At 50.7% G+C, this 12,992-nt stretch overlaps 3 protein-coding genes and 1 long non-coding RNA gene across 4 annotated transcripts in view; 2 read left to right on the top strand and 2 right to left on the bottom strand.

Moving 5' to 3' along the window:
• The window catches only part of LOC117641490 (heterogeneous nuclear ribonucleoprotein L), an 81,447-nt gene extending 79,215 nt beyond the window's left edge, over positions 1-2,232 (top strand). Inside the window, exon 15 of the mRNA XM_034378858.1 lies at positions 459-2,232. The gene's annotated coding sequence lies outside the window, so the exon portion shown is untranslated. The remainder of the gene's footprint in view (positions 1-458) is intronic.
• On the bottom strand, positions 2,221-3,146 carry LOC117641493. The gene is made up of 2 exons (XR_004587486.1): positions 3,014-3,146; positions 2,221-2,894 (listed from the first exon to the last, which is right to left on the bottom strand). It is a non-coding gene; the product is annotated as an uncharacterized LOC117641493 (long non-coding RNA).
• Positions 2,757-6,424, top strand: LOC117641491 (UDP-glucuronosyltransferase-like). Its single transcript, XM_034378863.1, has 7 exons — positions 2,757-3,057; positions 3,695-3,962; positions 4,052-4,409; positions 4,475-4,706; positions 4,818-5,040; positions 5,402-5,621; positions 5,701-6,424. The coding sequence occupies exons 1-7, from the start codon at positions 3,031-3,033 to the stop codon at positions 5,996-5,998; spliced, it is 1,626 nt and encodes a 541-aa protein (XP_034234754.1). The 5' UTR covers positions 2,757-3,030; the 3' UTR covers positions 5,999-6,424.
• Positions 6,425-6,975: 551 nt separating this feature from the next.
• LOC117641489 (mucin-2-like) lies at positions 6,976-12,596 on the bottom strand. The gene is made up of 8 exons (XM_034378856.1): positions 10,914-12,596; positions 10,483-10,832; positions 10,099-10,399; positions 9,866-9,936; positions 9,484-9,776; positions 9,197-9,327; positions 8,908-9,078; positions 6,976-8,812 (listed from the first exon to the last, which is right to left on the bottom strand). Exons 1-8 carry the CDS (start codon positions 12,594-12,596, stop codon positions 8,654-8,656), a joined length of 3,159 nt encoding a protein of 1,052 aa, XP_034234747.1. The 3' UTR covers positions 6,976-8,653.
• Positions 12,597-12,992: the final 396 nt, after the last annotated feature.

Raw genomic sequence — 12,992 nt, 5'->3', positions numbered from 1 at the left:
TATCAATAATTGAAAAATGTGGATAGGTTTTTTACCAGCTGAAGTGTTCTTAGCAAGACATTTGATGATGAATTCTCATCACTCATTTCATGTTGTAACAAATTAACAAAGTACAGACAGGGACACAAGTTTTCCTTGCATTGATCATGTACAAGCGACACACACAACAAATTATATTTAACTTAAGTAACAGTGGAAAACTTTTGAATCTGACTGTACTCTCAAGTAATGCTTAATGTTTTTAAACGCAAACATTCTATGTGCAAATTAGGTGCTTCTCTGAAGGGAACCAAATAGTTGGCTACTAGTTTTTGACTATCCTTATGAACTTTCTTCCCTTCTTTTTCATGATTAGATAGCCATTACAGTACAACTGTGAGGTTCCCTTCCCACTGATTTGGATGTGCAACTCTGAAGGTCGTGTCTTAACATCTCGCCTCTTGTCTGGGTTTTTACAGATAGAAGGAACACACCATGCCCATTCACAAGAAGCACATGGACACAACATGGCCCTGTGGAAGGGACAGGACACTTGCTATCCAACACATGACTACCACAGGCGCCACAACCACCATCATAACCCTAACAACTGCTCTTGTGGTAAACATGGATTTCAACAATTCCAAATGGGTCAGCTTACTGACAGCTTTAGGGAGCACTTTATTGTTAAGCTTAAAGTACATAAATTCTTTAATTGTACACAAAGTGTAAAGATTCTTATATTATTTTTAAAAGTATATTTTCCACAATATTTTTTTTTGTTTTGTAAGCCACAGGTTTTATTATGTAGATGTGGTGCACAAGCTAGGGATGACCTGCCACATATTAATGAAAACATTATTACCTGTGTAAAACCATCTTTTCATTTTTCTCGTCTCTTTTTTTCAGCAGGCTGAGTTAGTTTTATGAATCATCTTAGGTAGTATGTTACTCACAAACAATGCCAATCTCTACACTAGCGTAGGTTTAGCACTGATCTTCAAATCAAACCTGTGCTTTGTTTACTCCAACATTACACTTGTTAAGATGCAATAAGATTGTGTGTGCATATGAGAATGCCTCATGTGAGGTACCACAATCTAGAACATAATCTATCTCAAGCCTACTGATATAGATTTTAAAATATTTCCTCTGTGTGTTTTTGAAGCTGCCACTGAATTAATTTTGTTAGTAGTCCATTGACACAGTTCTGAAAATTGAAGACTGACACAATGTCACAACACAGAATTAAGTGCAAGCATTTTTAACTGTAAATGTATAATGCATGCCCCATATTAATCAAAGAGTAAGAAATCAATATTGAAACAAAATTAATTTTAAGAAAATTTTAGTATTTTTCATTGCAGGTCTCTTAAGCTTTTTTGTTTAGTTAGAATATTGAATTCTGATTCAAGTATTTTCTAGACATGTCGAACCACATCTAAAAAGTTCAGTAATAGGGAAAATTATGGATACTGCAAATTTAACACTAACATTGCAAAGCAAAGATCCTAAACAAAATGTTTAACTTTTTCTTCCAGGTGTGATACATATAAGCACACACAATCAATGCTGTGAATGGACATAGTATGTTTAGGTGTGAAGAAGTTCAATAACCTTTATAACATTGAGTGTTGCATCTGCATTTACTCTGACTATTACAGCACTGCATAACATTTTCATAGTGCATTCCATGTCCCTATTACTAAAACTAACATAACGCTTGTGACTCTGATGACACACGCCTCTCCATAATTTCGTGGTCAGCATAATGAAAAAATTAATTTGAAGTGGGAAACTATGCCTTAAATTTATGGTCTAGTAAGGGAGTAGTGTTAGTTATGAAAATGCTTTTGACACTCCACAATATGAAGTAGGAGATACTGCTTTTGTGTATTTTAGTAGCATATTTTGTCAAATCAAATATTTGTCGTTTCTTGAGTGGAGTAGTCCATGGGGAACACTTATTTTCATTGTGTATAAAGATTTGTTTTGACTCGTGGGGCATATTAATTGCTTTGATTCTCATATCATTAAATGTGCTAATGAATGTTTAGACCTGTTGAGTAGAGACAACTAGGACCCTGTATGATGACTGCCTCTCTAAACAAGTGGCAGTGAAAAGTCAATTATTGGATTATATGAACATCTTGTGTACGTTCACATCAGATGTAATTTACAGGTAACGAGTAGTGTGGTGTTTGGTTAGCAACTACTACAAAAGGTAAATAAATAAATAAAACATTTTAAGGATATGTATTTTTGTGTTTCTTTAACTCCTTAAAAAAATATTATTCCAACAAAAGATACATTCAAAACTGATACCTTTAAGACAAAGTAAACCCAAAACTGAAACAAAACATGATTCCAGAAAAAGTTTCGATGGAGAGTGTGATAGTTTAAGACTCTGCCCATTCAATCCATTCTTGTACTCTTACACGCTTGTGTTGCCCTATCAACTGGTACTAATGCTCAGGAGCTGCCTAAAATTTGGTACATGTCTTAAATTTTTTTATTTCATTTGATTGCATCATCAGTTACAAGATGCAAAAGGCCGGCATCGGCTCAAAAGAGTGCAAGAATAGCCATCTCTCTTGCACCTAAAACTCCTTCCCCCACCACAATTAGTTTTCTCCCACTTTCAGTGGCAGAGCGGGCAAAGAGGAGTGGGGGGAAGGGGGGGCTGTGGTCGCGGCCAATCCAGCCAGACACTTACGCGTGACCTTGAGAGAGGCAAGCGGCGTGGGTCTCGTGGTCCCAACCAGCACAGCTGAAGCACAGACCCAGACCGGACTGGTCTACGCTTTCGTTGTTGTTGACAACTGCCACCAGTACCCGGCCCGGCGCCGAGGTTGGACGTTGGACGTTTGCACGTTTCTGACGCAGCTCCCGCCCAGTTGTTGTGCCCTTTCCCGCTGCAGTGATAGAAAGTCTGTGACAGTGTCTCTAAAGATAGCGACCGGCCAGCTTGCCGGCTCCTACATTATATAACTTCAATTACAAGACTGGACGCGGCGGCACTCGACAGACGTACCTCATAAACGCAGCACCATGGCGACGACACCGGAGAGGACGCTGGTGAGTGTTGCCCGCTCGCCCTGCTATCTTGCCGTCACGTACGCCCAGAGCAGCCCAGAGATTGGCTTGGCGTCGCGCTTCTCTGGTTTCATGATAGGGAACTTCCAAACTCTTTGGGGGAATGGGCGTGTGACGTCACGCGTGACCTGGGTTCGTTGACCTACCAAATCAGTACGTAGGTTTGGAGGATTTTAGCAGATGACGCCCCTCCACACACTGGAAGGACATGCGACACTTTACGCCGGATTGAGGGTTAGAGTCAGTGTGCTTTAACTCTCCTTTGTACCTCGTGACCGTTGAAGGTGCAATGAAAGGAAGTGGGGAGGCTGCATAGAGTCAGCCCGCCTTCTGCCGAGCGAATCAGTAGATCGATTTCTCGCTCTGTCTCTCTCGCACCCGTAGAAACAGCCGCGTGAGTGCGACAGAGACATAGTGGCGAAACGATTCTTTTGAATTGCTCGGACGATGACGAGGCGCCACGGGCAGTCGGCTCGGCACTGACGCGCTCATTAGTTGGGCTTGACTTGCCCGGGGCCATTCCAGCGGGCTGCGGGCGGGTGTCCGCCTGGAAGCTAGGCCACCCAATCGGCGGGTGGTGTGGCCCGAGGTGTTTCACAGTACCTGCTTTCTGCCGCAGTGGCGGTGGCTCTGCCTCATCGCGGTGGTGCTGTGTCTCGGTGCACCCGGCGCCACGCCGCGCGGCGCCGAGGCCGCCCGCATCCTGGTGGTCATCTCCATGCCCGCGCCCAGCCACCTCATCGTGTTCACGGGGCTGTCGAGGGCGCTGGCGGAGCGCGGCCACGAGATCACGTTCGTCACACCCACCGAGAAGGACAACAAGCTGCTGCCCACCAAGAACCACGTCATCGTCTCGGTGCAGGACGCCGAGGTCGAGGCCTACAAGAGTAAGCAGACCCACGTGAGGGTCACGACGATGATGCAGAGTACTGACCATTTTCCTCGAAAAACTAAGTTTGATATTGGTCACTTGCAGAAAAAAGCGTGATCAAGTTCCTGACCAACAAGAACAACTTCTTCGTGGACTTTTTCGGTTTTATAAGCTGGGGGCCTCAGCTGCTTAGGGCGACCCTGAAGCACCCAGCGTTCAAGGCCGAGATCAACAAGCCGGGACAGAAGTTCGACGTCGTCATCACCGAGGCCTTCTTCCTGCAGGAGGCCATGGTGGCCTTGGGACACAAGTTCAACGCCCCCGTCGTGGCGCTAAATCCATTCGGACTGTCTCCGATGGTCAACGAAATCATGGGCAACCCCATGAACCCGTCCTGGCAGCCCAACGCCTTCCTGGGCTTCACGGACGACATGGACTTCAAGGAGAGGCTGCTCAACACTCTGTAAGCAAGCGCGACGCATGTACCTTTTCTCACAGTGCATCCAATAATGGCCCGAATCCTTCCAGGTCGTCCACGTTCATGCGCACCCTCTACCTGATGTACCAGCTGCCCCTCCAGCAGGAGGTGGTGACGGAGTTCTTCCCTGACGCGCCTCCCCTCACGGACTTGCTGTACGACAAGCTGGCCCTCACCTTGATCAACAACCACTTCTCGCTGTCGTCGCCGGTCCCTATGGTGCCGGGCGTCGTGGAGATCGGCGGCATGCACATCCCGGACAAGGCCAGGCCCCTGCCCAAGGTGGGTTCCGGTGCACGACGGCCACCTCGCCCGCTCGCCAGCTCGGCGGGGTGCTGGTGCGGCTGATGCGCGCACGGCGCTGACCGAGGCCCGCTGCTTGTGTGGTTGCAGGACCTGCAGACCTACATGGACGAGGCCAAGGAGGGCGTGGTGTACTTCAGCATGGGCTCCAACCTCATCATGGAGTACGTGCCCGCGGAGAAGACGACGGCCATCTTCAACGCGCTGGGCGCCCTCAAGCAGCGCGTCCTCATGAAATGGGACGGCCCCGCGCCCGCCAACGCGTCCGCCAACATCCGCATCGTCAAGTGGGCGCCGCAGGCCGACATCCTGGGTGAGCTCAAAGACAGCCACAGCACTCACAGCACGGTGGGCCGGAAGACCGGTGCGGGCGGTTTAAGTCCCGGACGCGTTTCGAGCTCCAGAGTCGCTAAATAGGACTCGAAGCGAACCTTTGACCCCACCAATGGATCGCTCTCCGAACGCGGAATCCATTGGTGGGGTCACACGCTCGATTCAAGTCCTGTTTAGTGACTTTGGAGACTGTGGAGCTCAGAACGCGTCAGCCCGACGACCGGCGGTAGGCAGCCCGCCGCGCGCAGCAGCGGTATGTTGCCTACCCTGGGGTTCGCAGGCGCTCTGGTCTTGCCACGGAATCGGACTTTGGCATTTGACTTGACATTTTGCTCCCGCAGCTCACCCAAACCTGCGCCTGTTCGTGACCCACGGCGGCCTGCTCAGCACACAAGAGTCCGTGTACAACTCGGTGCCTCTGGTGGGCATTCCCACCTTCGCCGACCAGGAGTTCAACATGAAGAGCGCCTTCAACAAGGGCTTCTGCGAGTACGTCAGCTACACGGACTTGTCGGAGGAGAAACTCGGCGCAGCGATTGCCAAAGTCCTCGCTAGTCCCAGGTAAGCAAGCAGGCCCATCCTCATCAGCATGGCGTGTCATTTTTATTTGGGCGGAGTGGTGACGTGCTTGTTGCTGCAGTTACAGGGAAGCGGCGGCGCGCCTGTCGCGGCTGTTCCGCTCCAAGCCCATGAGGCCCGCCGACCTGGCCGTGTTTTGGGTGGAGCACGTGATCCAACACGGCGGCAAGCACCTCCGCTCGGCGTCCGTGCGCCTCAAGCTGTACCAGGTGCTGCTGCTGGACGTGCTGGCCGTGGTGCTGGCCCCCCTGGTGCTGCTGGCTCTGCTGCTGCGCGCCCTGTGCCGGTGCTGCTGCGGCCGCAAGGCCGCCGTCGTGGACAAGGAGGACAAGAAGCTGCGCAGCAAGAAGAACAAGTGATCGACGCGCTGTGCTCGTCAACTCTGAGTGTTTGTGTGTGTGTGTGTGTGTGTGTGCGTGCGTGTGCGAGAGTAGAGCGAAATCGATGCGTGTTCCTAGTTGTTAAAATAAATATTTCCGCCACTTTGAGAAGAGACATTGAACGGGTCGAAACTTTGTATACGATTACTCAAGAATGAAAAGTGTAAGTCTTGAACCAATAATTCTAGCTACAACTTGTTCCACAAAGTTATTCATGTTCCATGTTAGTGTATTTTACAAGTACAAACTCACTTTTATAATTTTTTTACATTGACTGATATTGCCGTACCCGGAAAGAGGAGAAATAATCAAAGGAGTCGGGTACAAAACAGTATTTTTTAACTGCAGGAGATTTTCGTGTTCACGAGGCTCCTTTTTTTTGTTAATAAAAGATCGTAAAGGTGACTTTGGCTTATTTTATGTTACCTCCCTAACTATAATTAAGAGGATTTCGGTGAGTGAAGACAGCGAGTGTGCCTGTACCAGGATCGGAAAACAATTCCACGCGACGTGATTAGAGAGGCGAATCGAGCTGTGCACTGATTCCGAGAGTCGTTATCGTCGCTCTGTCTCTCTTGCACCTATAGGGAAGTCCCCGTACGTGCAAGAGAGCGACGTGTACTGGGTGCCTGTCGCTATCGCAGCGTTATACAGCCACAATCGCGGTGGTGCGCGGTGCGGTGGCCGTTGGCTGCAGTGGGAGAGCGGACCCCTGACAACTCCGGGGACAACGCCGGCAAGTGTCGCACGCTTGCCCCTTTATCTTGCCCTCACATATGCCCGGGATTTGGCGGCAAGCTACTGAAATCGAGTGGATCTGCGATAAAGCCCGTCTCTTCTGTCGAACGCTTGAAACCCGGCATCAAACCAAAAAGCTGTAGACGGCGCCAGCTGTCTAGGCCTCCCTAGAGTCCTATAGCCATGAGTGAGAATGGAGATGAAATCAATGCGTGTTCTTAGTTGTTAAAATATATATTTACGCCACTTTGTAGTCTAGGACGCTGGCTTGTACGCCGGCAAGAAGTCACTACAGAGTCAAAATTAAGAGACATTGAACGGGGAAAACAGTATACACCATTACATTAAGAATCAAAAATGTAAACACTGAATGGAAGGGAAGCTTTTTAACATATTCACTGCAGTCTGACCTTGGATCAGGCCACGGATCTGTCCTCCAGTAAAAATGTTAACACTAAGTAGCATTATTTTAAAGGTATGAGGAATGTAGAGTAATTATGTGAAAAAAAAAAGAAACAAAAAGAAAAAACAATATAAAAACAGAATGCTTCAACCAATAGCTATAACTGATTCCACAAAATTAATCATTTGCTCTTATCAGAGTGTTTTACTAGCCCACTTCTCCTTCTTCATACTTTTTACAAAGTCTGGTACTGCCGTACACGAAAGAGGAGTGATTAATCCTAGGGGTCAAGCACAAAACACCTGCTAGAGAATTTCTTATACACGAGCTGATCCCTATTTCGTCAATTAAAGATAGGAACAGAAGATTTCTGACAATATAATTTTACCCTGTGAATCATCATGGAATCAAATTTCTGTTTTACAGAACTAAATAATCTGCCATCTTGCAAAAGCAGGATCATTATAAAATCAATTTCATGATATGTGTTTACATTCTTAGATAATTAGATAAACGCCTTTTGCAATTGTGGGGCTTATGTCATTTATAGCTGGCTGTTTGACTAGAGTATATTTGTTCAACAGGCCAGAGCTATGGTACATTTTCTGACGCACACCTTGATAATACGTTGGCTAGCTAAAGTGACCATTGAATCAGCTTATTACAAGATGTAAGGAATATGCACATACCAACATGCAAACCGATTTTTTTTTTCGACAATCACATGTAGTTACCATAAGTAATCACTTAACACATAACCAGCAAAGTGCAGTGATACACCTGGTGTGCAGTGTACAGCTTTGATTTCAAACTGCAACTGCATGACCGAAACACACTAATATTCTTATCGCTTGAACATTTATGGCATTCATCAAATTGTTTGAGCAAAATATAGAAATGCACAAGAAAAACAACAACACAAGTAAAAAAACACAAACAGTAACTTAACATTAAAATCACTTGGCCTTAGCCAAAAGCTTGCTGATGAACAGTACAAGCAGTTCAATTGGCTTTCTTGATGGTGAGTTTTACACAAAAATTTGTTTTTAAAACCCTCAAAATCTTCAAAAATAATTTGTATCTGGTCCATAAATACTTTTCCTTTTCACCTAAATGGTACTTTCAGTTCAAAACATTGTAAGAGCTAGAGAAGGAAATAATTACAAATGTCAAAAGATTCATTTAAGCACAAAATACTTTCGCCAGTAGGAAAATTTCTTTCTTTTCTTTGTTCACTTAGTGACAAAATATTACATTATCTTTCTATGGTCCACACCACAAACAGACCTGCATAACTCTACCTTAAATACCCATAAATGAATTGTGATTTAAAGGCAAACTGTTGAAAATTTTGCTATGAACGTCCGTATTTGAGAAGGTTTCCATTGCTGCACCATCTAATACACATCAACTCATCTTAAGTAGAAGTGGAATAATTTCAGTCATCAAGAGCCCAGAGTGAATGTAAGATCACAATGGACTCAAGCCCAGTCTCAGAAATTTGTGTCATAATCTGAACGTCTTCGAGAGTAGCCTGAGTGGCTTGAACCATTGTTGCCGTAATATGCATTGTAATAATAGCCGTTCCACTCGGACCGCCAACTGTCATACAGATTGGACATAGAGTTCTCTTGAATGGAACCAGATGAGCGCTGAAAAAACAAAAAAATTATCAGTAAATAAATTTTAAAATAAAATTTAGGCATTAAAATTTTAGTTGAAAATAAATAATAAAAAGGTTGCCTACCTTCTTTGGTGGTTTATCATATGGTCTATCGTTCCATACATCCTCCATATTGTATAAATCGTCGGCTCCGTAATTTTCTAATCCACCCATATGATTTTTATTCAACTCATTCAGCATATCTTCGGTAAGAGGAGTAGGTTGCTTCTTTGAGTTTTTATGACGGTTAACAAGCTATTGAAAATAAGAACAATGTGATGTACAAAATGAGCAATGTTTGTAAAACAATGAATCTATGAAAAGTGTAAATAAAACAATATTTTAAAACATTTTTTTGGTCATGAATACTTACCACTGTCACTCCAAAGATGATAACAAAGAGAAGGGAAGCTAAACCAATCACAATTCCTGCGATTGCCCATTGGGGCAAGAAAACATCCTCATCCGAGTAGCCAACCGTTGGAATGTTCAGTGGAGGCACAACTGGGGAACCAAGAGATCATAGGTTAAATGAAACAGCAAAAATTAAAAACTATCATATGCAGAAAGTGACTCGCAAAAGTCCCAGCACATTTTTGCCATATTCTATCTTTCATCCGAAAATATGAATCAAATGAAATAACATTTTCTGAAACAAACCGTAAAAGTCTGTGTAGGTGGGATCCAAAATAAAGTTGCCCAGCTTCCACATGGCCGCCTTCCTGTCCACGGCGGCTGCGGCTATGACGTCCCCGTTGTCGCCCCAGCCGTCGCTGCCCTCACCGCCCTCACTGTCGTCCGCGAGGGACAAGTTGCTGTTGTTGACGGGGGGCAGCTGGGTCTGCAGCTGGGTCTGCAGCGCCTCGTGGAAGAGCTGCTTTATTTCACGCGTGTCGATTTCCTGCGCTATATCCGTCAGCTCTACGACGTAGTCCACAACAATGCTTCCCTCGCTGAAAAAACGACATAAAAACATGTTATCTCAGGGCTGAGAACAGAGGGATGGTACTCAGGTTTTAAGTATAAGACGCGAGCAACATACCTGAAAGATTCAATTCGGATCTTTTTATACCAGCGGCTGAGTTCATCCGAGCTACTGTAGACCGCATCAAGCTGCAAACATTGAAAATGCTGTCAGTAAGGCAAAGGGGAAAGAGTCAAGAAAACAAAACTTGCAGCCCACGTGACTACAATAGATCGGACATGCTGCAGCAGCCTGCAGCCCTGCAGCTTGCCCCACCACGCCGTGCCACGCGCCACGCCCCTCGCCCTCACCTCGTCGTACACCTCGTTAGCCAGGTTCTGCCACTCCTGGGTGTTGTGGTCCAGCAGCTCGGGCACCCACTTGGCGCCGCCCACCAACTTGATGGAGGCCGCCAGGTCGCACGTGTCCACGCACACACCGGGCGTGGTGGGCCGCGGCGTGGTGGTGGTGGTGGTTGTCGTGGTGGTCGTGGTGGTAGTGGTGGTCGACGTGGTGGCGTTGGCGGCCAACTGTCTCGCCCTCTCCAGAAGGACTTCCGGCGACACTGGGGTGGTTGACGGGGTGGGCCAGCCGGTGAACACAGTGGTCGCTCTGGAATCAGAAAGGCAAGTCGGTGACGGTGGCGGCCGAAGCAACGCACCAGGGTGACGGGGGCAAGCGCTTTGATAACTCACCTCGTCGGCGCCCCCTTCCGGATGGTTGGCGTGGCCGGCGTGACGATTGGCCTCGGCGACGTGGCCTTGACCAGGGGCTTGCGAGTGCCAGTGCCAGGTCGGCTGGGGAAGACCAGCTTCGGCGCCGAGGACGGCGTCGCATCGGGTGCCGTCGACGAGGAGCTGGACGACGACTCGGTGCCGGCGGACGCGTTGAAGCCCGGAGGGAGCAGGCTGGCGACGTCGGCCACGTGCACCTTGCCGATGAGGGACTCCAAGGCCGAGGACGGCGACGACGTCCTCTCCGTGGAGCTTGGCGCCGCGGTGCTCAGCTTGAAGCCCGGCGGCAGGAAGGCGCTGATGTCCACCTCCTGGAACAAGGTGAGGGTCACGGTTCAAAAAACGCCACAGTAAAACAAAATGTTTGCGAAATTCAAGGCCAGCGATCTTACCTTGGTGATGCTGAGCTTCTTCTCCGTCGTTTCCTGCCGCGGGGCCTCGGTGGAGGCGGCCGTGGACGGTTTGTAGCCCTTGGGCAGCAGAGCTGAAGGGTCCTCGAACTTGACTTTGCTGAGAATGGCTTCCAGGGCCGAGGACTTCTTGGGCGCGGCCGTGGAGGACGACGCAGAGGGGGTGGAAGGCTCCGTCGGCGAGGCTGGCTCAGGGCTGGCTGGCGGCTTGTACCCCTTGGGAAGCAGCGAAGTCGGATCGTCGAATTTGATTTTGCTGAGCAGGCCCTCCAGCCCGCTGGTCTTCGGCGCCGGCTTAGCCGTGCTGGAAGGGGCGGGGCCGGGAGTGGTGGTGGTGGTGATGGCGGCGGTCGAGGCGGGGATGGTGCTGGGGGCCTCGCTGGTGGTGGCCGGCGGCTTGTAACCCTTCGGCAGCAGCGCGGACACATCCTCGAACTTGATTTTGCTGAGCAGCGACTCGAGGCTCTTGGAGCGCTGCGTGGGGGCGGCAGCCGTGCTGGTGCTCACCTCGCCGGCCAGGACCGGAGGCGGCGTCTGCACTGTCTCCGTGTCGTTGGTCAGCTTGTAGCCCGGCGGCAGCAGGTCCTCGAAGCGGAACGGTTTGCCTGTCGTCGTCGTCGTCCTGGGCTTGGCGTTTCGCGGCTTGAACCCAGCCGGCAGCAGCCCGGGCGTCAGGTCGTCGAACTTGATCGAGTCGAAGAGCGACGCCAGGTTCTTGCTGGGCTTGGGGGTGGTGGACGCCACGTGGTTGCCGTACGGCTTGAGGGTGCTGCTGAGGGCGGGGTGCGGCCGCGTCGTCGTGGTGCGCCGGTTCGACGGATTGAACTTCTTGATGACGACGGGCACGGTGGGCGGCTTGGGCGGCAGCGTGGTCGTGGGGGCCTCCGTCGTCGTGGTCGTGGTGGAAGTCGTGGTGGAAGTCGTGGTGGTCGTCGTGCTGGTCGAGGTGGATGTGGTGCTGGTGGGCGGCATCACGTCGGGCAGAACGTCGACGGCGATCTTGGAGTCGCGGAAGCTGCCGGAGAGGAAACCGCTCGACAGCTCGGACTGCACGCGGTCCAGCTTGTCGATGATGCTCTCGGTGGAGATGGCCTTGGGCGTGGCGGCCTGCGCGCCGGGCTCGGGGCTGCTCGCCGGCGGTGGGGTGGCGGAGGCCGTGGATGTGGGGGTGCTGGCGGTGCTGGCGGCCGCCGTGGTGGTCTCGTCCTGCTGCTGCAGCGACTGCAGCGGGTGCTCGTCCTGGGTGACGGCGCTGTGCGGGATGAACCGCGCGCCGGACACGCTGCGGCTCGTCTGCACGGACGCCACAATGACCCAGCTCTCCGTGGCGTTGGCCTGCTCGGCCGTCGGGGCCACCCTGGTGGCCTTGACGTCATCGGCGGCGCTGCTGGCGGGTGGGGCGCCGATCTGCACCTGGCTGGCCTCCCTGCCGTCGTCCCGGTGGTTAGGCGGCAGCGTGGTCGGCGCCTCGTGGGTGACGCTCTTGGTGGTCACCACCGACACCACCATCTCATCCTTGGCGACATCCTGGCCCCTCTTCATGGACACGCTCGAGTGCACCGTAACGCCGCCTGCTTTGTCGTCGCGCACGGGGCCGTCGGCGTCGATGGACGCGCTGTCCACGAAGCCCTTGAAGTCCTGGCCGTGCGCGTGCTGCGGCCGCATGGCCACCACGTCGTACTTCTCCACGTGGTGGTCCGCGCGCGCCGTGTGGTCCTCGGCCACGGCAGTGCTGGGCGTGGACCTGAAGGACGTGGACTCGACGTAGGGGTGCCCCGCGCCATCGTCCACGTCGTCCGCACCCTCTTCTTCCTCCTCCTCGTAATCGAACTCCTCGTCCTCCTCGTGAGGTTGAGGAGTGGTGGACGATCTGAAGGAGCTGAAGCTGGGCCCGGGGTGGTGCGCGCGGATGCCCGAAGAGGACACAGCGGGCGCGCGGCTGTGCTCAGCAGTGGCGGCGGTGGGGCGGCGAGTGGCGGGTGGCGGCGGCGGCGGCCTCGTGATGCGGGGCCGCACGGTCGGCTTGCGTGCTGGCACCGGTGATGGCGAAGGCGAAGGCAC

The sequence above is a fragment of the Thrips palmi genome, unplaced genomic scaffold (genome assembly GCF_012932325.1).
Source record: "Thrips palmi isolate BJ-2018 unplaced genomic scaffold, TpBJ-2018v1 HiC_scaffold_15, whole genome shotgun sequence".
Classification (NCBI taxonomy): Eukaryota; Metazoa; Arthropoda; class Insecta; order Thysanoptera; family Thripidae; genus Thrips; species Thrips palmi.
The sequence above is the reverse complement of the archived record's forward strand: the minus strand, read 5'-3'. Positions and strand labels throughout refer to the sequence as shown.

Bases quoted from the DNA above. Each gene is read 5' to 3' on its own strand.
- LOC117641491 (XM_034378863.1), top strand. From the start codon at position 3,031: ATGGCGACGACACCGGAGAGGACGCTG. The intron at 3,963-4,051 runs GTAAGCAGACCC...GGTCACTTGCAG, and splicing joins CGAGGTCGAGGCCTACAAGA to AAAAAAGCGTGATCAAGTTC. The intron at 4,707-4,817 runs GTGGGTTCCGGT...GTGTGGTTGCAG, and splicing joins AGGCCAGGCCCCTGCCCAAG to GACCTGCAGACCTACATGGA.
- LOC117641489 (XM_034378856.1), bottom strand. From the start codon at position 12,596: ATGCGGCCGCAGCACGCGCACGGCCAGGACTTCAAGGGCTTCGTGGAC. The intron at 10,400-10,482 runs GTGAGTTATCAA...TTCTGATTCCAG, and splicing joins CGGAAGGGGGCGCCGACGAG to AGCGACCACTGTGTTCACCG. The intron at 8,813-8,907 runs GTAGGCAACCTT...TTGTTTTTTCAG, and splicing joins ATGATAAACCACCAAAGAAG to CGCTCATCTGGTTCCATTCA.